Source organism: Sander vitreus, chromosome 6 (assembly GCF_031162955.1).
Source record: "Sander vitreus isolate 19-12246 chromosome 6, sanVit1, whole genome shotgun sequence".
Lineage (NCBI taxonomy): Eukaryota > Metazoa > Chordata > Actinopteri > Perciformes > Percidae > Sander > Sander vitreus.
The window spans coordinates 10535387-10561957 of record NC_135860.1 but is presented as its reverse complement, the minus strand read 5'-3'; the positions used below and the strand labels follow the sequence as shown (position 1 = coordinate 10561957).

General features: G+C 40.7%; 1 protein-coding gene across 3 annotated transcripts; it reads right to left on the bottom strand.

The window, feature by feature from the left end:
* Nucleotides 1–2043: 2043 nt before the first annotated feature.
* Nucleotides 2044–24311, bottom strand: LOC144519379 (polycomb protein SCMH1). Of its 3 annotated transcripts, none has more exons than XM_078252457.1 (17): nucleotides 24201–24311; nucleotides 23446–23576; nucleotides 16727–16798; nucleotides 16386–16463; nucleotides 16118–16188; nucleotides 15728–15962; nucleotides 15225–15313; nucleotides 14730–14976; nucleotides 10064–10308; nucleotides 9021–9212; nucleotides 8122–8248; nucleotides 7639–7839; nucleotides 7173–7343; nucleotides 5470–5592; nucleotides 4361–4492; nucleotides 3113–3246; nucleotides 2044–2935 (listed from the first exon to the last, which is right to left on the bottom strand). In XM_078252457.1, exons 3-17 carry the CDS (start codon nucleotides 16749–16751, stop codon nucleotides 2816–2818), a joined length of 2190 nt encoding a protein of 729 aa, XP_078108583.1. In that variant the 5' UTR covers nucleotides 16752–16798; nucleotides 23446–23576; nucleotides 24201–24311; the 3' UTR covers nucleotides 2044–2815. The 3 variants fall into 3 exon arrangements, with proteins under 3 accessions (XP_078108583.1, XP_078108585.1, XP_078108584.1); XM_078252459.1 differs by having other exon boundaries at nucleotides 14730–14973; XM_078252458.1 differs by lacking the exon at nucleotides 23446–23576 and having other exon boundaries at nucleotides 24201–24309.
* Between the last annotated feature and the right edge of the window lie 2260 nt (nucleotides 24312–26571).

Genomic DNA, 26571 nt, shown 5'->3' with positions numbered 1-26571 from the left:
TATAGAAGGTAATGAAATCAGATTTAAGCAAGATTTGTAGCTATACCTGGCCTACAGGTGTCATGTATTATAACATACGTAAAAAGGCTTTGGGTGTACATCCCTGACATGTTATTGTTTCTCTGATGTGTGATCACATTTTCCTTTCGCATCCCTCATTATTTGGTTATATAAACCCTCAGAAGTTTTGTTCTATGACTGACCAATAACAGACAAAAGTGTACTATACAGCAGAATGTGTGTGTTGTAGGATCTCACTGCATTGTGAAATAATACATTTTAAAGATATAGCATATATAATATAGATAGAATATAATATCTAGTAATAATAAACCGTAAACAGCGACAGATGGTTCATATCCGGAGTAACAGAAGTGTGGTCATCCCAACTCTTTAAGCATTTAGATAATGCACTTAATGCACAATCTGGAAACATGATCCAAAGAGCAACCTGACAAAGAAATTCAAGTAGTCTTTTATAACTGAGGGCTTCACAGACACACCAAGACCTGAGGCCAGCAGTACCCTCACCCCAGAGCACCTCAACTCTCAGCCCAACAACATGCTGAGAATTCTGGTTTCAGCTGGAGAGAAAGTAGTGGACTGAACACCTTATTTTTGTATCGTTTCTCTCTAACTGCCCGCACTTGTTTTCAGAGTACAACCAGACTGTCTCTACAAAGAATATGGTCTTTCCATGCCAGAGCATGACACCTGAAGCAAAGACCCGAGAAAGTCGTTTTTTCTTCTTACAGTTATGACTGATCTGCAAGCCCGCAAAACTTCCTTTCATACATACTGAAACTGTCTCGCTGCTCTATTTAGTGTACGACTATTGGGGCAAAGACAGTGGATGACTCAGGAGCCCTGCACAGCATTGTTGGTAAATATAAGACTGAATTTCCCCAAAGTACCTAATATGTCATAACAATTAAGATAATCTATCTTGCCTCTATGTTTTCGGACAACCCAATCAGTCATGTTGAATATTCACCATACCATTCACAATACTTAAAAGACCTCTGCCTGTTGTAATATCAGCAACACAAGAATGGCGCCCGATAAAAAAATCACACTGTAGTGTTAGGTGCTAAAGTAAAAACTCACTTCACAAACACAATATGCAGCACAAGGAGCTGTTATTTCTAGAAATAGCACTGGCTTCATGCACAACAATTTGGCTACTATTACACATCAACAAGCACAGGCATCAGCCACGAGCTCGGAGCTTGTCACATGTGCCTGAGCAGCACAGATTGTGAGAATGTGTCATATGCTCACACACAGAGAAATGCATTCATACTCATCCATGTCAGTTAGAATCAGTGGGTTTGGTCACTGTTTTCAACCTTACGTGATGTGTGTTCCTGTTTTCACTAGGAGGATGTGGTTAGATTTTCTGTCTTGTGCTGAGTTGCTTCAGTAGACACAAGTCATTTTTCGCCCACAAGCCTAATAGCCCACTCGTGTACTGACACAAACAATGACAGCAACATTTACCAGACACAGCATGAACAATAGGTTGACATATTCATAAAAGACAGGTTTGTTAAATAATGGAAAATACATGAAATACAGCAAAACAGGAGAAATACTGACAACGGAGCAACCCAATAATAACAACCATATGAAGAAATCTTCTACGTGATTTAGAAATATCACTGGGTGATCATGCTGAGTCTACCAGATGGAGATATGGCCACCCATGGCAGTGCATGTCAGTGAGTCCCAAGGAGAAACAGCAAGGAGAGAGGACTGCAAAAAGGTAGAAGAGGCTGTGCTGCCCCCTGTTGGTGAACTAGTGTCACTACATTTAAAAAAACAAACTGTAAATGGCACTAAATGTATTTTTCAAAATCAAATTATTAATTAATAACTTTAACCCAGTAGTTGGCATATAATAAGTCTATCTGAAAAGGTCAGGCACAAAAATATTGTACTGATTAAAATAACAATTTATGTAGTGAAAACAAGATCACAAATTGTGCCTTAAAAGGTTGATGTTGCAGAGCAAAAAGCACAGAAAAAAAGAATAAAACCAACTTTTGAATTATTATATATTTATTGAACAATGTTAAGTATGATAGGGCTCTCCACGTAGGAACTCTAATAATATAGTATAAAAATTAAAAAAGTACAAATAACAAAGACAAGACAAGGCATTGTAAACAACATCCAGAATAAGAATAAAGAAACAGATTTCCTTATGGCAGTATTTTCAGATAAAGTGTTTTTTTTTCTTCCTTTCTTTCATAAAGCGTGTTCTCCTCCTCACTATTGATATTGTCGTAGTTGCAAAATCGTGCCTCAAACTGAGACGTTAACCAGAAGCATTCCCAAGTAACGGGGATGAGAGTAGTGTTTTCTTTTCTTCCTTTAGGGTTCTTTTAGCATATCCAACACAAACCGTTGAACAGGGCAAAAATACAAGTCCATATAGCCATGAAGTACAAAATATGAAATGTACAAAATAAATGTAACATAATAAAAGCCGGCCAAAAAGCCTTTTACAATTAAAATGGCCACATATAACTTCAAGTTGTACTGAAATGCAAAACAGATGGCGGACAAGTTGGTGATCCTACGTATCCCATGCTGCCTTAGGGCTGGATTGTGCTACACAAAATAAACATTCCTCATTGGATGAGGCCAGGACAGGGGTATGTAATACCAGATATGGTGGTCTGATGGAAGTTGCTACATGTAAATGGTCAGTATATGTCCAATATGCAATGCATGACATACTGATCTTAGAACAGGGAGATGAGGTTGGAGTTCTATCCTTTGGAAGGCTACGGCTGGTCGGCTGACCTCCTCAAGCCCGTTTGAGCTTGTCGATATGGAAGGTGAGTTTGAGGGCGGGGCCCAGCTTCAAGCCCATGTATTTCATCATCATGTCACTACGCAGCAACAGGAGGGCTTTCCCGTCAATCTCCTGTAGCAGAGAGATCGAGGGAAAATTGTTTTTTTTTAGCAAAGCTATACACCAAGTTAAACACAAATCAATGTCTAGTGTAATAAGTCTAATAAGTGTATATGTACTTAAGTTGAAATGTTCTAATGCAGAATATAGTTATTCTAAGCATCTTTACCATTATGTGAGAATACATACATGTTTTCTGAAAAGGTCAGCATGAGGTGCCAGCACTGGGTCGATATCTCTGATATACTGCCTGACATCCTCCACTGTCCACAGGTTGGGGTCCTGGCCACTCGGCCTCGGGCTGTCCCGGAAACTACCTGAGCCTGAAAGTGCAATCCATGAAGACAGTCAATTCATTGGGTATTTCATCAGTCTATGCTATTATGTTACTTAAATCTTTCGCAATTAACCATCAACTCACCAAGCACTATAATAGACTCTAGCTTGTAATAACATGTTGATAATGGGCCAATTTAAATTTAACCTGTCAAATAAATCAGACATCTGCTAGTCACTGCTACCTGTGCTGATATGATGAAAGTGTAAAACCTGCCTAATTCTTTTTGAAAAAGTAACTAAAGCTCAAATTATACTTCTCACCATCCGGCAGATCGCAGGGGCCTGCGTGATGCAAATTTGCCGAAGTCACTGAGGAACCCAAAAGTTTATAATCATGTGGACCAACATGTTTGACCACATCCATAACACAGAATGTTGTATAAACAGAACACTCTACTGTTTATGGACTATATCCGCCCCTTTACACACCCTCAGTAAGTCCAACTGTCTGAGAGGTTTGGAAGCTTCAAATCTATAAGCGTTATTCATCTCGTAAAGATACAACAACAACGTTAGTTCTATTATTCACCTTCTAGAAAATGTGACACAAACCAAATGTATTATTATCAGCCTTAAAAACTGTATTAGTTAAAACCTACTTACATTTGAGTCAATATGATTCTTCTGATTTTAAGGTGCGCGTTTAGACAGACAACAGCACTGCGTGGAAAAAGCTCATTCATTTGAATGGGGCGTTTCCGGCGACGCAGCAGAAGTGCCAATGCAGAAGGCTCCAGTCAAATAAAAAGCAGGGTCGTCATCCGTCAAGTGCTACGTCAATTAAATATGGGCGAACACAGAGTCCTGGTAAATTACTCTGTAAGGTAATGCTGTATTTCAACAGTTTACGTCTCGATCTTCGCAATGAAAGAAATGATTGTTGACATGCTTTCAGAGAATTATTTTATCATTTTACTAATATATTTATTTAGTGTCTGACAAGCCTTCAAACACCTTTCCAGTCTCTTGCCGTTTTTAAAAATATATATAAATACAGGGCTGCTTTTGGTTTGATCACCCACTTGGGAGCATTACAACTGCTACACTGAAGTATGTGCAAATGCAGACAGCGTTTCCTGTATCAGTGTCTCTTCCTACCTGTGGAGTTGTTGTGATGCAGCAGCTTGGAGGGAGACCTCAGGCTGGGAGTTTGTACCATAGAGTTTGGAGAGAGAGGGCTCTTCTTTAAGTGCTCTGACGCCGCAACACTCTTCTCCATGAAGGACTCACCTGAGGACAATGAACACAGAAGACTCACCAGAGAGATGAAAAAAACATGACCAAAGTAACAAAAGGGACCACCAGCCCCCCCAAAAAAAACTAAAATATAAATGTATGTATATATATATATATATATATATATATATATATATATATATATGGTATACAGTGATTAAAATGCTACTTGCACAACGAGACTTATTCTCATGATATATTTCACAGCAATATGCCTGTAACCCTCAGAAATTATGACAGTGATCTGAGTTTGTGGTCTAGCCTTCTGGAAAAGTTGAAGGCCCTTTTAATATAAGGGGGATATTACCCTTTTACATAAATCTCTTCAAATATTCCATTTACTTAATTAAAATCTAAGGAAATTGAAAGACGATTAAATGCTTAACCTCCTGTCCCAGAACTTAATACGACTTACTCCTGAGCCAAGAGCTTCCTCTGTTGTACTACCTCCTTTTATATGATTATATAAGGCTTTACTGGACAACTTAGAGCAGTCGCTTATTAGAATTAAGGTAAGTAAGGTACTTCATTTTTAATTCACAAATAAATAAATAAAAATACTATCGAAAGGCATTAAAACCAAACTGAAGTTTACTAGCAAGGAGCAACAGCATATACTTTGTTTCAGCAATGCATGAAGTAGATATGGTAAAATTCAGGCACCTGCCACATCTATCTAATGTAGGGATGAACAACAGCTAATCCTCTAATATATAGGACAAATATTACTGTTCTAATAGTGGAATCAAATCCAGTCATTAAAAGTGATATATTAGGGGTAAGTGAACTTATCAGAAAATCCAACTATGTGGTACTGACATTGTTCTTTGTCCAGATATGACTGCTGTCACTAGCTCTGTCTGAATATAAACAAGCAGAAAATCGTGCCTTTTTATAATTAATGAGGTACAGGAATGAGGTCCAGGGTGGAGAAAAAAGAAAAAATGACAACAATCACAAAAGTAACATACCATCAGTTGAGTGCCGGGGGATTTTGGCTAGTTTCTGAGGCAGTGAAATGTTGTAGTCCTGAAGGAACCGCTTGGTGCCTCGGCCCGGGCCCGTCGTTAGGCCGTCTCCAAAACTTCTCCTCTCTAAAAACCAGCACATATGCAGGAACAAGCCACAAATGAATCATGATACCGGTAGAGGTGAGAAAGGTTCAGATAAGTGGATCAGACTGTATATCATTTGGTTACACTCTTATTTTTGTCAAAAGAGGCTGAATGGAAATATTGCCAAGAAATCTAAACTCTAGGCATTGCACAAGTTATTTGCCTTTTGTACAGCAGTGTTAAAAACATACTGTTCAGATACTTAGGGGAGGCACATGGTGCACCTCCCTTGAGTATTTACAAGATTTGTTTCTCAGAAGGTTACTGCCAATATCTCCACATGAGTAAGGCAGACAAGATTTTCTTTTGCTGTAGGGAGTTTTTAATCTAAAACACAAACAATGAAAAAAACAATACTGGTGCCCTTAAAGATGGTTTATAGAAGGTTTTCACTGACGGGTGGGCGGTAACCTGGATGCGCGGCCATATTGGAGGCACTCGGTGTAAACAACTGAACGGAGTACAATGGAGTATTGTGCGCTTTGGATACTTTAAGTGAATGTAGCCATGTCTAAACAACAGAAAAGCTCATCAAAACGTGTCCAAGATGCAAAGGCATATAGGGAAGGACTTGGAGCACAAGAAAAGGCGCGATATTTCGAGAAATTACGGTTTACTGGCGGTGCAGATCCCTATGAGTTGGCTCCCTCTTCTTGGATCCATGACGACCCGGTGATTCTTCCTTCAGTTGCATATCCCGATATAGTCAACTACCTGGTTTTCTTGCTGAGCCCATTCACAGCGGAAGACCTTAAATCCTACAAAGGTTTGGAGGCCTACAACCAGATGGTGTGTGGGTGGGTGAGGGAGATGCAGTACCAAGTCATCAACGACCGTTGTGTTGTGAAGGCCAAAGTAAGTAATGCAATAACGTCTTTAATCAACCTAATCTTAACTGTATGATATCATTGTGATACTCAAGGTGTAGCCAAGTGACTCTCAATCGTTTCAACGTTCGGGATCTACTTAAGTGCCTGTGCTTTGTTGTTTGAGTACCTCCAATATGGCGACTTCTGGTCTGATGACGCGTCATGAAAACCCTCTATTAAAACATTAAGAGTGGAATCTATATTATATGAATTTTTATTATTATTATTATTTATTTTATTCTTGTATTCTTGTCAACTTCAACAAAATGTACACATGCTGCTATCTGGACTCTGTAGAGTCTAGTTTTGGTTTCCAGCATATTAAAAAATGGGTAACATTTTACTTGAAGGTATCTACATAAGAGTGACATGACACTGTCATGACACATGAACCCTAACCCTAACTTGTCATGACAAAAACCAAATGACACTTACTAAAAGAAGCGTTATGTTATAAACGTTTATGACTGTTTATAATGTTTATGACACGTTCATGACAGTGTCATGTCACTGTTATGTAGATACCTTCAAGTAAAATGTAACCAAAAAAATGCATTAAAGCTGACACCCCATTAGATTTGTTTCAAAGGGCACAATTCTCAACATAGCTGCTGTAAATCAAACATGGCATTAACACTAACCAATGTAGAGGTCCATGTGAAGTCACAGCAAGAGAACAGTAGCACTGACCTGTAGTGTATGTGTGACTGTCGCAGTGCAGGCCTCCTCTGGCTACAGGCTGGCTGCCAAACAGAGGATCGCAGTGAAGGTTGTGGCAGAGTTTTTCCAGGAAGCGGAGGACGTAAGTGACACTGCTGACTGTGGGCAGGGTCAGGGTGTGCTGCTGCTGGTCAAAGCAGGCTAGACAGGGCAAAGGACAGAGGATCAAATTCTGTTCAATATAGTGTACAGTCTTTTGTTTTATGTTTTTCTTTTGTTGTTTTTTGATGTAACAATTACAACAGAAATAAATGCTCCATATTGCCTGGTCATTTTTTGGTGGGGGTTCTTTTAAAACAGCACTACATTCTGTTAACTGAACAAAGAAGTGATCGCTACAATAAACAAGTACACAATAAAGCAAAATCCTCCTAAAATGCTGGTTCACGAAGAAGCAGGAGAGTCCTATTTCTTTTAATGAGAGTTTTAGCCCCACCTGAAATGACTTCACCTCCTTGCCCAGACTTGAGGCAGGCAAAAACTGTGCCCTGGTTGTGCGAGGAGTCCACACAAGCCTGAACACACTGCTGAAGCACCGAGGAGGCCCGGCCTGGCCCAAAGTGGTCTGGGAGCTGCTGAATACGCCGCAGGTCCAAATGGGGTCCCACCTTGCCATACTTGTTTAGGTACACACAAACTAGGGGGGAAAGCAACAAGCACAAGAGTCCATTTTAAGGAATATGTGACTTATTTGATCAACAGAATGTTATTGTAATTTAATAAAAAGGGACCACTATGTCTATTTTAAACCTTGTATGCACGCATTAACCACCTTTTTCTCAGAATCTACTACAAACGCAGCACAAAAGGCAGTGACAGTGTGTGCGATTGTGACAGCATGAGATGCACTGAACATCCCAGACAACTATAGCCTTCAATAGTAATGTGCAGTATGTCCAGGTCTGAGGACATTGTGTACCTGTGGGGGCCTGTAGTGCAGAGTTGGGGATGGTGGCATTGTCCAGAGGCACAGTGCTAGTGTCGGGCTCTGGAGTGCTGCTGGTGGGAGACGTGGGGACTGGATTAGGTACCACGCGTGGTTTTCTCTGGATACAAACACACATTCAGACATGTTACAGCATTTGTCTCTCTGTTGGTTCCTTACTATCACTACATTTGATGTACTGATTTGAACAGTTCATAATATTGCATCAAATGTGACACAAATGTTGCTCTTTGTTATTATTTTCATATTTGAACTCTTAAAATAAAGTGCCTTCCTGTAAATGTAACACGGTGTAAGATCGGAAAACAAAAGGAAAATTCATGACTCTGCCAAGCAATTCCATTCATCTCTCTTCAGTACATTATTGGGACCTGATGAGTGAAGCTACTTGCTTTGCTAGCATACAACAGTTGGACAACCACTGTGTTTTTTAACCGTTGTTGCCTCTTAAATGAAAACAAGCTCAATCTGCCTCCCTTAAAAATTTCAACAAACAGACTGGTATTTATACATTTTAACCCAAGACAACCATCATGATGAAAAATAGATCCTTTTTCCATTTGCTTAGTATTTTGAAACATATTCTCTTGATGGGTCATCCAGTCTAACTTGTCAGAAAGGTATTAAGTAATAACAGATGAGCGCAGGATGTGGCAGAGCAGAAATAAATATAACAAGCAGCGGATGTAATTTCAAAACAATAGTTATTTGTATTTCATTTTTTTTAACTGGGCTAGTTTCGGACTAAACAATTTCTCTAAGTAAATAAGTTGATGTATGATGTGTTCCAATAAGTTCCCTCCTCGTGCAGCCAAATGCTATAATGTGATATTCTGTGGTTCGGTGTTAATGTGTCTGTACTGGATGGCTACCTTGCTGCCAGGCTTGGGCCCTCTTTTCTTTGGGATCTTGATAGGTTCTGCCGGAGTCTGGGCCTGCTGCAGAGCTATCCTCTGTGCCCAGTTGGCAGGCAGTCTGCCTCTGGTTCGCCCTGGGCCTGTCACTGGCCGTCCTGGGCCAGCCATGGCATCTTCCAGCCAGCCAGCTCTTTTTGCCCAGCCCAACTGCAAACCAAGAGCAAAGGAGACAAAGAGTCAAGTGGGGTAACTCTTCATTCTGTGACACTCTACAATGACAATGCTCCTCCAACAGAGAACAAGACCAAAAAGATGCCCTGTGTGACACAGAAATAAGCACTCATTTTGAGACGTCAGTTAACTCATTTTAATTTACCTGAAATAGTATTTAGCCATGTAAATACAGTAGTTTGGTTTTAGTCCCTTGGTTGTGACATATGTGCCCCTGAGATTTCTGCTGACACCCCAATACATTGGAATAGAATTCGGTCTGTGGTGCTCACATCATTGAAAAATTCAACGGCAACATGCTGTGTTTCCGCATGCCGCTGCTGCTATATTATTTCCGTCGCTGCTTTAGAATTTTATGAAATGTCATGAAGTTGTAATTACACGACTCTGAGGGTGATCCACTGGAACAGTGACAGGACGTCATCACTCGCAAAGTCACGACAACCAAATAAACAACAGTGCGGGTACAACAGTTTCTCCTCAGGCAGAGTGACAAACAGGGAAAATAGCGTTATGGTCACTGAATTAGATGAATTTACTGTTAATCAGACCCCAGATGAGACAAGACGTTAACGTTAGCGAACACTGTGGCCCGTCAGCCTTACTCCCCGCTGCAGAAGACGTATTCACGCACTGGTACGGTGGAAGAGGCAGAAATCTTGACACAGATATCACAAAACCTGGGAAAATAAAACCAAAACTATCTGCATGGCGAAACAACATTAGATATAAATGAGAAGATAGTTTTTGTAATTTGGGTAAACTGAACCTGCAATTAAAGGCAATCATCTATCCCTGACGGTATCTCTAAACCACTTCATGCCTACCTTACTGCCAGGCTTGGGCCCTCGTTTCTTGGGGATCTTGATGGGCTCCAGGCCTTTGCCTGGCTGGATACTCGGTGGTCCCAACACTGAGCCCTTCTGATTCCAGGGCCCTGTCAACTTGGTTTTCCTGCGGCCGGGCTTGCGTCCTCTCTGACCTGGAGGTCTGCCCACTGTGGGCGTGGGGTGCATGGCTGGACTCTCCACACTCCCGTCTGTCAATGCCCCAAGGCTCTTAGGCAACACTACTGCATAGGCAAGGATGTAGAGATACACACAAAAAAGGGCAGTTGAGTAAAAAGCTGTGGCAAAACAGGAAAATCTGGAAAAAAAGAACAAAATAACAATTATAGCTCCAGGCTTCCCATTTAACCAGAGGGGGTACATACAATTTAATAATGTTTGAACAGTCAGAGTAGATATTTTCTCATTAATTGAATTTGCGAGTTTAGAAAAATATTTCTCCACCAATGTGAGTATTTAGTCTGAAACCTAGACTCCATATTGTGGTTATGTGATGTAAATGACAACAGATATAATTGAGAAACAGTTCATTCGAAATCAACTACACCACACTTGCCATGTAACATGCACATGAGACCAACACAAAGCAGAATACGTCCGACTGCACACACATCCAAGAAGCCTTTACGCCGTTGGCTACAATGTCCCTGTTTGACTCTAGCTGCTGCCAACCCAAAAGGTTGTGTGTCACACACACACACACACACACACACACACACACACACACACAATCTCATGCGGCTCATCATGTATTAGTATTACTCACCTAGGCTATAAACACATTTCTCAAATGTTGAACAAGTAATGTACCACTTCATTTTCAAAATCTGTAGCATCAAGCATTTCAAAATTCCCAAATATTTCAGTCATGTTTAATGCAGAACCAAATCCAGACTGATCATAACACCTGAGCTCAAAGTTTCTGACAGTAGCACAACAGCAGAGAAGGCAAAAACATTCTTAGCAAAACTTTTTTTTTTCCTCACTTGAACTTCCTTCCTTAGTTATAAGCCTGAGGACAGCACACTACACCTCACAGACTGGAGAGTGCTTCACAGTGAGAGAGTGAACAGTTCGAGAGAAGTAAAGAGGGTGAGAGGTAACATTAAGAAGTGCATGCTCCAGTTCGCTTCAGAAGACTGCTCATTGTAAATTTTTGACCTTCCAGTGAACTCAAAGGATTTAGGTGGCTTTTTCCCCCGTATATAAATAAGGTCACAAAATGTAAGACTCTTGAGAAATTCACTGCAATATGATGTCTCTTCATGGTAGTCAGATTAAGGTAGGGGAAATAATAGATGCCTACAACATCTAATTAATCATTGTATCATGTTACACAAAATACCCTGCAAATGGTAATCATGGTACTTTCTCCCGCAATATTAAAGGTTGGTTCATCCACATTACGAAAAATGTATAACAAAACTTGTCAATTCAAATGAGGAGAAGTTTGTTTGCAGTACTCAAAGCAGAGGGTGACAGGATTAATCTCAGGGACTGATATCTAAAAACCTGAGCAAATAAAGCCTAACCATCTGCATGGCCAGATAACAGTAAAAGTTAGCAAGAGCATATGTATCATTAAGGTGGTCAACAATATGTCAGTTTGTTGTATTGTGAAATCAGACAAACAGGCATTACCTGCATAAACTGTGATACATTACAACCAACAAAAGATGAAGCAGAGGAAAAACAAGGAGTGAAAGACATCAGGCAAGAGGTGAAGGGAAAGAAAGAACAAGAAGTGATCAAAGATGATTTTCTTTTGGTCTAGCTTCAACTCCCTGCTGGCTAGAATAAAAAAGAAGAAATGTGTGAATACCTTAAAAGCCTAGGAATAAACCCTAATAAAGAAGTAAGCTGCTAAAATGTATCTCTCCCACTCCCACCCATGAACGCACACCCTTCCTTTCTTGACGGGAAGCATTTCAGAAATCACATGAACCACTGAGGGAACATGAGCATGTTAAAATCATTTAGAGCTGGGCCTATATTAAATACATAGAAATAACAAAATAAGCCATGTACTTTATATAAGCCAACACAACTGGCAAAACTTCAAGAATGTGTGCATGAAAAAACAAACACACAGAAGAAAGAACCACAGTATAGCAAGGATAGTTGGCTTCACATGCACCTGCAACACCCCCACACACACACACACACACGATTAACCAAGACACATTTACGAGAAGAGCAGCCACATTCATTAACACAGGTCTAGGCCCGTGGGGCTGTATTTATTAAACACACTTCAACACGGGCACATCAATCAATGCAAAGCTCACTCTGCAGGCTACTGCGACTTTTCATAGGGGAGCCACTGTGAAGCTAAGAAAAAAACAAGACACCTGATTGATCCTGAACTGATTGGACCAATCCTAGATAAAATGTTTAAAGAGCTTGAGGTTACATGTTCATTGATCAATGGCACTGTTTGTAAATACAGCCAAACACGTAACCAGCAAACCTTTTTTTTTCTTCCCCTCTCCCTCTCCCGCGAGTGCACCGAGTTCATTGAGTTCACAAAGCCACCACTGCCAGCTTCACATTACAAGAAGATAACTTCTCACAAGATTTCTATCTATCACTCCGACTGCATTTCTGTAATTTTCATTCATCTTTACTCACCTCTCGTGCCCAAACAAAAGTGAAAAGTGTGTGGTTGTCTGCACAGCTGTCCTGAGATTCACCCTCTCCTCCTGCCCTGTCCTCCTCTCCCACTATTCCTCTGCGTTGCTCCTCCTTTCTTTTTCCTCGCTCCTTTCTCTTCTTCTCTCCTCCCACCATCTGCTGACACTGTAAACAATCTACCTCTCACAGCGTATGTCTGTCTTTTCCCTTCGTTTCGATCCCCTCTCTTAACTCATTTCTCTCCGTGGTGTCTAATCAGACGCTGTTAGCCAGGGTGCCAACAAGAGGCCTGTGGAGGGGCACCCAGGCCCGTTTCAACCACGTCATGGCCCGACTCTGCCAACTGGGGGAGTGCCAGGCCTTCATAAAACACTAGCAGGCTACAAAGGCATGTCCTGCCTCCCCATATCCCTGCTTCCTTCTCCACTCCTTTAGATACTGTAGATTCTAACAGAAGAGTACAGCTGACCCTGTGGCTGATAACCCTTGTATCTACTTCATCTTTTTAGGTTTCCTGTATAACAAATTGCTTCCTCTGGTTCTTTATGTTGAGAAAGTAAACATGGATACAACTTCTGAAATGCTCCAGCTTAAAGAGAAACTGACTGGTGACAAGAAATGTCCTCGTTTGCTGAATGGAAAAACAAAGAAACAGTGTATCATGTAGTTCTGTTCACCGTCAGATTGTGTCACAAACGCAGGCAAAACCACAGACATGCCCGTTTTAACATTTTACAAACTAAAAGAAGTCACTTTTGCAAACACGGTTCAAAAGTTATGTGGAGAGAGATTCAACACTATCAGGAATTAAAAATATGATGACTATGATAAATAGATGACTTGATCAACTGGGTTGCTAATGATGCCTTCAGGCAGATGATGTACTTACATCACACTGCAAACAGTGTTGCACCAACCAAACCCACAAATACCATGAGAAGTAATGGGAAAACTCCAGAAGAATATGTTGATGAAATCTGCTGATTATTGCGGTGAGCAGTTCTTAAATTTAAAAGCAAAGCAGACAAAAAGTAAAGAAAAGAAAAGAAACTACCACTCAAGGTTGTCCTAAAATAAGCACCACAAAAGTGCTTGTTATGCACTGGATTTTCTGTACAAATGGGTCTCAGATTTTTTCAGCATGAATGGTAAAATACAGTGGGTGGACATAAAACAAAAGCAACATCTTTACAGTGTAATGCAATCCAACACATAGGTAGGAGATCAATTATACCCTTATGAAGGTTATAAAGTTACATTTTTGTTGGGACTTAGTCGTGGAAGTGTTAATCAAATTCTAATTATTACAATTTGGGTACAATATAATAAATATGAATAAATATAAATATGTCTAGCGAAGTGGCATAATATAACGTGTGCCCACCCTATCCATCCATTTACACGATAATCGAAACGCATCAACTGACCGCTCATTTACCACGCAACCCGGAGCGCAAGCCCGAGCCCGCCCCGAGCCCGTGTAAAATGATAGAAATTAAGACCGAACCCGAAGATCTTCAGCTCTAGCCCACCCCCGTTGATAAAGGATCTGCACACTGACAGGTATTTTCAGTTACCCTCATTGATTGGATCTCTGCTCTGGTCAAAGTTGGTCAGAGCTATGGAGGGAATTTTTTGTGGTCGCCGATCTCGACATACCAACAAGAAGGATAAAAGTGTAAGTTGTAACTGGGGAGAGAGAGAGGGACATGTCAAGAAGCCCATTTTAGCACACTTCCACTATCCTGAAAAGACGTGCAATCAGGCGAATAAGTGAAAACATCTGCGTAGGTGTACAAATAGTGTAAGTGGCTTTAAAGGGTCAGTTCATACAAACTACTCACCTACTCTAGTGTTATCTAGCAATGTAGAAATATTTGGTTTTACGTGTTGAGATTTTAAAAACTAAATCTCTCTCTGGTGTTTCTGCCTTCTTAACAATATAGTGGAGGTGAAAAATGACATGTGACACCCTTTTCATGAAAACCCCCCCTACTGTTAGGGACCAGACCTTTGGTGCCAGGCGGCTGAAGGTTGTCTCCAGTGAGGCCGCACCAGCCTACAGGGAAGATGTCTCGCGAGTCATAGCGGCAGTAGTAGTCAAAGGCTCCCCGCCAGCCATCAAAGGTGACCAGCACCTCGACACCACGCAGTGCACCCACTGTTGCCGGGCAGATAAAGTGGGGATTTTTACGGTCCACCGCCTCCAGCTTCATGCCTATCTGGAAAGAGTTCTGCTCCGGGGCGGGAGGCTCCTGCTGGGAAACATGGAGAGAAAGAAAGGAAGTCAGCAATTAAGTTGGCACGTGTGAGTATCTGTGTATTCATTTGTACACCAAATGCTGGTGGATTTTTGTTATAGGGGTAAAGTTTTCTTCTACCGGACATCAGTTATCTTGTGTGAATCTTGGTCAGTACAGTAAATAAACATGCTTGTTTTCTCAATGATATACGACAGCAACTAGTTTTCTGGAGCGTGTTAAGCTTGTGAGCCTTGTACAGGTACCTTGTGAAATATGCGAGAGGGTGCCATCTCAGCTCCATTTAGTGTTTTCAGAAGGAACATGGGCCAAGAGGATGCATTGAGACGGAAACCTAAAGAAAAGGAGAATTGTTGTAATAACTACGCCAGCTTCAATCATGGAAAAAGACATCTGAAGAAATTCCGATGAGTTTTCACCATATTTTGACATTTCATGGTCTATGAAATGTCAAAATATGGTGAAAACCATTAATAAAGAAAATAATTGGCAGATGAATGAATAATGAAAAGAATAGTTAGTTGCAGCCCTAAAACAGTCAACAACACTTTGTGATAACAGTCAATAGTCCAATTGCCAGTATCCAATGGGTATTCAATACAGACATTTCCTGGATAGGAGGCTTTCTAAGCTGTGTCAAGAAGTTATTCATGGGCATTGACATTCAGTGCTGTAAGCCACTAGTGGACCAAAATGAAAAGTGAGAAAAACTACTGTGTCAGTAGAAAACCTTTGTGAGCGTCCTTACCAAGTGGTGGCTGTAGCATGCCTCCGTTCTTTTCACAGTTGCCAATTGGCTGGATCTCTGAGGAGTCCACGAGGCGCCAGAAGTCGTTCTTGTTATCAGACCCGTCCAAGCGCAGCCGCAGCCGCGAGCCTGTCAGGCCCACCACTGTGGCGATGCAGGTGGACGTTGTGTTTCGCGGGTCCTGGGCCTCCAGCTTCATCCCTGCTTTGAACTCGTTAAGCGGAGGTGTGAGGCTCTAGATGGTGACGATAGACAAGTGTTAGTTGGAGAGTGGCAATATAATATCAGCAGAGCAGAAATAATTTTGTGTAATTAAATCATCAAAAAAAGAGATGCTTACACATAGGTTTGATAAAGACAGTTGAAAGTGGACCTTTCAATCTTGCTCACCTGTCTGAAGCAAGCAGAGGGTGCAGCAGTGGCACCTGTCTCTTTCAGGTATTTCTCCCAACTGAAATGTCCTGTAGAAGAACAACAAGAAATTAAAAAATAAATCGCCATTTTATACCACTAACAAGGCTCAAAATAGCAGGCACCATCTTGGGAAAACAGTCATGACCAGTCAAACCACGAACGCCCTGCTAGAGCTATGTTACTGGTTACTGGTTGCACGGCGTTTGTGGTTCTCATATATCACTGGCTACTGTGGGTTATTTACCTTGGTACTGTGAGGGCACCCGGGAGGGCCGTCCACTCCGGGCATGCTTGATCCTTCTGGCATCTTTCCACTCTATAGCTAGAGGAGCCAAGAACGATAGAATAAGCTCTCAAGCACGGGTGATTTTCACATCAGTCAGTACCTTGCAATGCCTGCTACACTCAGTGCTCCAAACACTGTCTGGGATTACAAGACTATTACAAGATAATATATAAATCTGCCTGCATAGTAAAAACAAAACTCAAACTTTAATGTGCCATACTTCTAGCTTTACCTGAAAGCTACAATGAATACTTGTTTGTTACAAATCATACTGAGAACACGGAATACTAATTTCTTACCTTTCTGTGGCACAGGTTTCCTCATGCTCCAACAATACTGACCAAGCTCACAACACAACAGTGGCCTCCACTCTAAAGACAAGAAAAAAAGCCACACAAGTAGCTGTTACCGCTGTGTGAACCATAAAAACCCAGCTGTGTCAAATAAAGATAATAATTTGGTGACTCGTTTGTTGTTACTGTGACAATTTAATTGATCACATTATTGGTTAAATACAATCAAATATAAGATACCTCGAGTTTGGAGAAATGACAAACGTCTCAAATATCTGCATTCGATGCAATAGTGCAGCCCTAAAAACAAGGTACGAGCATCATAGAATTTAAATGAATGTATTTAAAAAGGACCATACTCCCTTAAAACCTTGATGACCCACTTGTATGTCAGTCATTACAAGCTCGTGCTACAGTCAAACCTTCTTCATTTAACTTCATTTCAAATTCTAGTTGATAAAATGTTTCAAAAGATGCGTCAATATGTCAGGCGGAATTTTGGGGAAATGAATTTAATATTATGCAAAAGACATCTAGATTTCCATTTGATGGAATAGTGCAGCTATAGAAAACATTTCATTCAGTATAACATAATATTGTATAAAGAAAGAGCTGGAACAAGCTGAAAAAGAATTATGCTGTCAGACAGTATGGATTTCTCCAACCTTAAATCTACTTAAGGGCCATGCTGTTTAGGGTTGTTCTGAAAGCTCCCTAAAACTGGCATTAGAGACCCAGCAGGCTTTAATGTTTTTATGGTTATAGCTAAAAGGGTTATTTTGAGAGCATGGAAATCTAGCTCCCCTCCTTGTTGCTCAATTATATGGTTTCTTTTTATATCTGGAGGGAATTAGGTACTCAGCATCTGACTATAAATTTGTTATGATTTGGGGTCCCTTTGTAGATTATATAAGACAGTAAATCGACTCGCCTGTAAATAAGTAGTGTTTGTTGATTTATGTGCCCCTCGGGTGTGGCTTAAAGGGATAGTTTTTTTTTTTTTTTTTAAAAGTGGGGTTGAATGAGGTGCTTATCCATAGTCAGCTAATGTATTTAGGCCACCTAAAAAAATCAATATCAGTTTAAGTGTACGTAAGCTACATTTAGAATATTTCTACCACTACCTTGGTGATTTTAATATCCATGTCTGTTGTCCATCAAAGCCTTTAGTTAGCCAGTTTCTACAACTTGTGGACTCATTCAATCTGACTCAGTCTGTAACTGGTCCCACACACTAACATGGTCATACACTGGATCTTGTTTTATCATTAGGTTTTCCTGTTTTAAATACTGAGCTGGATGTTGCTAGTCTATCTGACCATAAACCTGTGATTTTTAATGCATCACTTTCTAGAGCTGGGCAATATATCGATATTATATCAATGTCGTGATATGAGACTAGATATTGTCTTAGATTTTGGATATCGTAATATGGCATAAGTGGTGTCTTTTCCTGGTTTTAAAGGCTGCATTACAGTAAAGTTATGTCGTTTTCTGAACTTAACCAGGCTGTTGTAACTGTTATATTATTTGCCTTTACCCACTTAGTCATTATATCCACATTACTGGTTATTATTTATCAAAAATCTCATTGTGTAAATATTTTGTGAAAGCACCAATAGTCAACACTACAAAATCGTTGTGGTATCGATAGAGGTATTTGGTCAAAAATATCGTGATATTTGATTTTCTCCATATCGCCCAGCCCTATCACTTTCTAATCCATTACCTAAACCTTGTTTGCCAGATCGCTACATCCGAGCACTGAACCCCTCCACTGCTAGGCAATTTTCTGATGCTTTCATAGCTTGTCCTTTTGCTAGCCCTACAGAGATAACCCCCGCCTCTCTGTCTACAGATGAGCTAGTTACTCGGTTTAATACCACTGTCACAGATGTTCTTGATATTGTTGCCCCTTTTAAACTGAAGCGACCCAAAGTCAAAGCCCAACCTTGGCTTAACAGTGAGACTCATGCCCTTAGACAAAAGTGTAGAAAAGCAAAGGGAAATGGAAAAAAGATAAACTGCAAGTGTCCTATGAGATACTGAGAAATCACCAGGTATCCTACCAACGCCTTGTCAAAGCATCTAAAGGAAAGCATTTTTCTGATATCATAGCTAAAAATGCACACAGCCCTAAAATTTTGTTTAGTGCAATACTGCACTAAATCATGCTATTGCACTCCCTAATGCTACGTTTGAAACCACAGAACAATTGTTGAGCTTTTTTTATCAACAAGGTTGACACTATCAGATCTTGTATTTCACCTACTGATCATGACTCTTCTAAAATCAATCCTATACCCTGCTTCTCTGAAATGTTTTGTGCCTGTGGCCCTGTCAACATTGATGGATATTGTATCACACATGAAACCTACTTATTCATCTTCAGATATTGTCCCCTCTCGTCTTTTGAAAGAGGTATTTGATACTATTGGTCCCAGCCTCTTGTCTGTAATAAACAGCGCTCTTGTGAATGGCACAGTCCCATCTAGCTTTAAACAAGCTGTGGTTCAGCCCCTAATTAAAAAACCCAACCTTGGGCGCCCAGATAGCTCAGTTGGTAGCCCATATACAGAGGTTTACTCCTCGATGCAGCAGGCCCGGGTTCAACTCCGACCTGCAGCCCTTTGCTGCACGTCATTCCCCCTCTCTCTCCCCTTGCTGGACCTTAGTGCTGCATTTGACACTGTTGATTAGGGTTGGGCATCGTTTTGATTTTAACGATTCTGATTCCAATTCCGATTCTTCCTTTCGATTCCGGTTCTTATCGATTCTCGATTCCGATTCTTGGAGAGGTGGAGTTGAAATGGGTCACATGCCTATTTCCACAAATAAGAGGAAAGTTTTATTTTGAGTCAATGGAGGTTTGCAGTTTTACAGGGCTTTTTCAACGTAAAATAAAGCCCCACTAGAGCGCTGCTTACTGTGCTCCATGGCTGCAACACAACAATCGTCTGGCCGCTACGAAAACCAAAACTTGCACATATTATATTGGGAAGTGATGATCGGATATCAAACCAAATCCTCTAAACGATTCCTATAAAGAAACAATTCCGATGGAATCGTAATTTTTGAAACGATTCCAAGTAGGAATCGGTTCTCGATGCCCAACCCTACTGTTGATCATGCCATCTTGTTTAGGGCTGGGACGGTTACCGCATTACCGGTGGCCTGCACATGTGTGCACGTTGTGTCTAATGACATGGATTCAGTGATTCTAATGACATGGATTGTGTCTGATGACATTGTGTCTTACATGGATTCAAGGTTTTCTAAACAAAACTTATCATCAAAAGATGGAGCAAATCCGACCTTTTGCGAGTTGGGGAGCACAATGTTCAATGACACATAATAACATTCCATTCGTGTTGTCTATTAGGCCTATATGCGAGAGTAGCTTACCTGTGTAATGACTTGTATTGGAGAAATGTCTTTGCCTTTCCTACCGTGTATTACTCAGCTGAGGTAGACACATTAACGTTACAGCTGCAGTGTAACGGCACGGTTGAATTTTAGCCTGCATGCACGTTTCGTAGCCTAAAACAGAGCGGCTTATATTGGTAGAGAGAGCCACAAGTTAGCGGACTGTCGAGTCGCCCTCTCTGCTCTCTGTCTGCTCAGCTGCTAGACGGGCTGCACTCGGGCAGCAACATGTTGTAAAGTTTAAGCTGATGCTTTTCAGGGGTAAAGCCATTCACTTTACCGGTAGTATTGACAACAGATAAAGCCACCATGTCTTGAGAAGCTCTAGCTTGTTGTTTTATTGTTCACTTTTAACTCACTTTACATCAACTTTACTATCTCTTTTTCCTCTCTATTTTCCTCACAGCGGCACTCATACGCTACTCTCCGTTACCGCTCGCTCTCCTTGCGTGACCACACGGGCACTGACGTCACTCACTTAAGGCACCCTGCCATTCTCGCTCTAACTTACGCTACTCTCGTAAGGGGGATTGTGGTATACTGCTCTGCCGTGGGAATTTCTTGCTTTTCAACCACGGTAAGAAAAAATCCATACCGTCCCAGCCCTAATCTTGTTGGATCGCCTTCAGCATAGGGTAGCGATCCAGGCTGTTGCTCTACAGTGGTTCAATTCTTATTGAAAAAATAGAACCTTTTCTGTTGAAATTGGAAATATCCCCTCCTCTTCGGCGATTACATGCGGTGTACCTCAAGGTTTGATTTTAGGGCCAATTTTATTCTCTTTGTACATGCTCCCACTAGGCTCCTTTCTTCACAAACATATCTTATCACTGTTATGCTGATGACACACAGCTGAAAAACATTAAGTGCTGGATGGCTTACAACTTTCTCCAACTTAATGAGAGTAAGACGGAAGTCATGTTGTTTGGTCCCCCAAATTCAGTTGACGAACTTTCGAAACATTTGGGGACTTTAGCCTCAAGTGTGAGCCCTTTTGCCAGAAATCTAGGTTTCATCTTTGACCCAGCATTAAAATTTGGTAAAACAAATTAGTTCTGTTGTCAAATGTAGCTTTCTTCATCTCAGGACTATTGCTAAACTAAAATCATTCCTCTGTCGTAAGGACTCGGAGACTGTTATTATGCTCTTATTTCATCTTGTATTGACTACTGCAATTCCTTGTATTCTGGGATTTGCCAATCATCTTTATCATGCCTGCAGCTTGTCCAGAATGTGGCTGCTAGATTGTTGACTGGTACCAGAAGGAGGGATCATATCTCCCTGATATTGGCTTCTCTTCACTGGTTACTGGTCAAAAATAGAATCGATTTGAAGGTAAAGTTACCTGTTTTTAAGGTATTACATGGATTGACCCCTTTATATATTGCTTATCTCCTTACCCTACATCACTCCCCCAGGAATCTAAGATCGTCTAATCAGTTCCTTTTAGCTATTCCACAGTCTCGGATGAAAACAAAGGGTGATCGTGCCTTCTCCATTGTGGCCCCGAGTCTCTGGAACAAACTTCCCATTCATATATTAGGTCCTCCTCTACTGCCGAGATCTTTAAGTCTCGTCTTAAAACACATTTTCACATTCTTTGGCGTATGATTTAGTTTAGGAAGATTTGTATAGAAGTGTGTTGTTGTATGATGTTCATTGTGTCTATATTTTTATTATCTTCCTTTGTTTTTATAACATAATATAACGTTGTACAACACTTTGTTCAGCCTAGATTGGTTTTAAATGTGGTCTATAAATAAATTTACTTGACTTACCTTGCCATCAGACAGCCCTTTCCGAAGGGGAACTGAAGCCCTTATATCCATTTAAACTCTCTTCAAAGCCACCAGACTCCTTTGACAAAAACAGAACATTTACCTAGCAGAACAGGGGAGTTTCTGGTTTACTGCTGCCTCCATCAGTTAGTTAGTTTGTGTTATTGCGTGACTTTTTTTTCCAAATTAACCCTTTAATCCACTAAAGTCACACAATAACACAAACCATTCAAGGCAGCAGTAGACCAGCAAGTCCCGTGCTCTGCAAGGTAAAATTGCTGTTTTTGTCAAAGGAGTCTGGTGGCTTTTAAGAAAGCATATAACAGCTTCAGTTCCCCATCAGAAAAGGGCCCCTGATAAAATCACTTTAAAAAACAAAAGGGGGGTATAAACTTTATGGTAAGGGGGTTAACAACACGGTAATAAAGAGCGTAAGAGTTAACTCAAATAACTGATCACACCAATAAAAGACCAAGCAGTATTTGGACCCAAGGTTAGGCTACCACATGTTAACTGTACTGTGTTTCAAAGGGAAACCAGCAAGCTGCCCTCGTTAGCTTTGCAGCACACAGGACTTCTCTCCAGGCAGGGGGTCGTCATGGGAGGCAACCAATGGCAAGTTCAACAAAGAGACCCAAGATCATGCCAATAATGTACTACATATGGATTTAATTAGCTTTTTTTTCCACACTTAAAGATCAAAATACATTAAAGCTCCTTGCTGTGCTAACTGCATATGCAGGCAGCAAATTATATAAACAGAGTGGACACAATAAAAGAAACACCCCTCAGTATAAAGCAAAACAATCAGCTCAGCACAAACTACAGCCTCCAAAACCACCATATTGAATTAACACCTCTCTTAAAATTGTGTCAATATCGCTCAGCTCCAATTGCTATTATTGTTACTCCACACATCAATTACCATGCAGTAATCTCATAAGAAATTAAAACATATTGCCTTTGTTTAAGGAAAACTTTGCTTTATAGTGCTGAATGTTCACAAAATGTCTTGTCAATCAGTGAACAGGGGTTTAGAGAAGGGCAACATGTTTTCAGGCTCAATGACTTCTCCTGTAACCCAAACCCTGGGAAAACCAACATTACCAACCAGACACAACATCCAGGTCAACAGGTCAGACTGAGACTGGTATGAACAAGTGCTTCAGCTGGTTGTTTCTCCAGTCCCACAGTAACCACGTGAGCTTTATTAAACATAATATAATCCAAACTTCCGATTAGATGTAGAGTTTATGATACGATAGGACTGCAGTGACAGACAATATACAAAAGCTTTTTTAAACATGCACAAACTATAACGCGAGGAATCAAATACGAGTTAGTAACGTTGCACAGCGTCACTTGCTCACCATCTGCCAAATATTTGAATTTGCCGAGAAAAAACACACAGCTTTATTGTGAGAACAGTTGTAAATTAACGTCAACTGTTAGCTCGCATAGAAAAAACACAGGACCCACATGGTAACTTAAATAGGGTGCTGTTGTTATAAACATACCCACCTTATAACTTCATAACCGTTTAGCGGCGTTTCTCCTCCCCGGATGATTTCCTTTTCAATGGAAGTGCGCCTTTTTCTTCCGCCAAGGGGGGTGGCGTCCAAATTAAAGCGGCCCGGTCCCTGTTCTTCCGTCTGGGAAAGTGACAGTTGGACTGGCATTAGAGAGCTCAGCAGGTACAGCCTCCTCCTGTTGCTAAACCAGCAAGTGTTTACAACTCAACGCCCAGCTAGTACCACTTCTCTGACATCTACACGGGACACCGTTTCCATTCATAGCCAAAATATCGCGTCTCACATTGCCGAAATGTGTTGAGTTCCTTTCAAAACACAAAGCCAACACATGGGACCACCTCCCCTCCGCCGCTGTCTCCTGTGCTATATTTGCATGCGCGCTAGATGCCTATTTACGTGACAGTATCGCTAATTATGTTATTCAGGAGTTAACGCTACCTTGACGGTAGCCTCTAGGGTATGAATAAAAAAACAACCACTGAATCAAAACCAAACACGCATGCAGCCGTGCAGACACCACTTCCAGAATGCTATGCTACGCACGGCTACACAGAGACATGCCCACTGCCCGGGATGCTAGCTTAGCATGCTAGGTGGCTTGCTAGTCGTTGACCTGATTATAAATATTAGCATTAGCAAAACGGGAGCACACCAGCACTGAGAGGCCAGTCTGTGGTAATCTGGGCTCAACACTGAAGCCGAGCCTAATAGGCGACGTTGCTCGGTGTATCCGGAGATGTTTACCTTGCTTTTTAACGTGTGTTTGTTTCTGATGTGGATTTAGCGCTTGTCCGCCATTTTTTCCCTACACGATGAGGAGGGGGTGTTTTGCCAACATTTGTTGTTGGGCAGTCAGTCAGGCAGGCTGGAGGATGGATAAAGGGCAAAACAACGACCCCTGGCGGCCAAAAGGTTTCAAGCATGGGAGGAAAACAATTTATGAAATGTAAAAATATATATATATTCTTATCCAGTTTAAGCCCCAGGGTAAACAACAAACACAATTTAATAAAAAAAAAAAGATATTTTATCTGGTAGGCATACCTAGCTAAAATGAATGCAGTCTAATATAAAAAACAGGCCTGCAATAAATTCTACCTTCATGAAGGTTATGTTGTCTTTCAAAGGTTTAATTTATTTGGGATGCTGCAGTTTGACTATATATATATTTTCATACATGTATACACACACTCAGTTGCCAAAATACAGCATCCAAAAATAACATTATGACCTGCATTAAGGTGGGATTTATTGCAGGCCTGATGTAATAGACTGCATTCATTTTAGCTAAGTGTGCCTAATAAACTGGCAACTGAGTGTACTGCATATGTATTATACGTACAGCATACAGCCTGCTTATCAATTGAATAATATGTACTTTAATGCTATTGCGAAAATTGTCCTTTATATTATATATCCCATTCAAACAATTCCTAGTCCTCCACAAGCACTGCTGAGATTGCTGAATTGAATTGAAAGAATGCTGCAGAAATTGAGTTTCTGTTTGAGTGTAGCTCTTGAATTTAAAATAAGGTCTCATTAATAATAAGCAGTCATTTTATCGCCCAATGTTGAAAACCGTGATCAATTTATTGCAAGAATATTAAAAGAAAAAAAATAAGAGTGGAAGTTAAACATTATTATTGCATTACTGCCGTACAGTGTACTTCTCTAGTTTAATTTAAACTGTGCTCTAGTTTTGGGTGTTTGACTAAGAATGTGGGGTATTTGCCTTTAGGCATAACATGAATAAAATGTGATTATCAGTGAACACAAAGCTTAATTTATTAACCAGTATTTGTTCCAGTTGAGAATATTATAACATTCTGAACAGAATCATGGCCGTGTCAAAATGTACTACAAATAGAGAAATTTAATAACTCAAACATAACGAAATTCACGCTCCCAGAGTGAAATCAGAGCAGAATATCACTGAAATACAGTATGCCTGCAGTAGTGTAATAAACCTGGCACAGTACAATATCTCTAAAGATATTCCAGATAAATTGTGTAGGTGTGAAAATTAGAAATAGGGGCCATTTGGTAATGTCATGCCAATTACGTCTGGATAGCAACTGTAACTGTGTGATTTGGAGAAACACCCAGCAGTTCAATTGTGTGTAATGGTCACCTGGCAGCACTGCTAATGCCCATTTCAGCCTACGCTGGGCAGGCCATGGCCCAGTGGCCCCCTGCATCCCAGGCAATTATGTTTGGTTTCACACGGTGAAAAGGGTTAATTGGCAGTGCCCACGCGCCTGATTGGACCTGTTTCACGCCTGTCAGCCTTCATCGCATCAAAGGAAGCCCCAGTCCACCAGGCACCATTATTACAACACAAACACACACACACACACACACACACACACACACACACACACACACACACACACACACACACACACACAAACCTTATGCACGTGCACTGTACACAAACTCTGTACTTAAATCAAATGTTCTCATGATTGTACATACAAGGTGAAATAAACACATGCACATAACTGGCATACACAGTATGAACACACACACACACACACACACACACACACACACACACACACATGAAATAAAATACAACATACACCTACAGGAACACACTCATACAGAAATATTAAGTATTCATCGTCCTCATGCACACATAAGGTTTTTCACACAGGCATTATGCAAATCCCTTTCTGGATGATCCTAACTAATATCACTAGGGGTCAGTGTTGTTTTATACAAAACAGGGCCACATAATTCTGCCACTTTCCCTACATTCATTTCATGATAATTTTGTGCTTTTCTCTGAGCACAGCACAGTAACACTTTACATTTTCACTGCTCACTACCCTCTTTAAACTCTCAACTTTTATTCTAATGATAATTAGGGGTTTTATTTCTTTTCAAGGAATATTTTTTAAATGTTATGTAAAATCCTTTGATTTACTTTCCTTTTAGTAATACAGCTCTGTGTTAGATGTATTCGAGGACTAATTGTATTCTAGTTTCTATGTCTCCGTATTATAGGCAAACCGAGTGCTATGCAGTGAAGCCAGGCCTATGTATATGGTGCGCCTGTCTATTTGTCAGGATCTCCATGTGGTTCCAGTTTTTTCATTACTAAGGCTTTAAC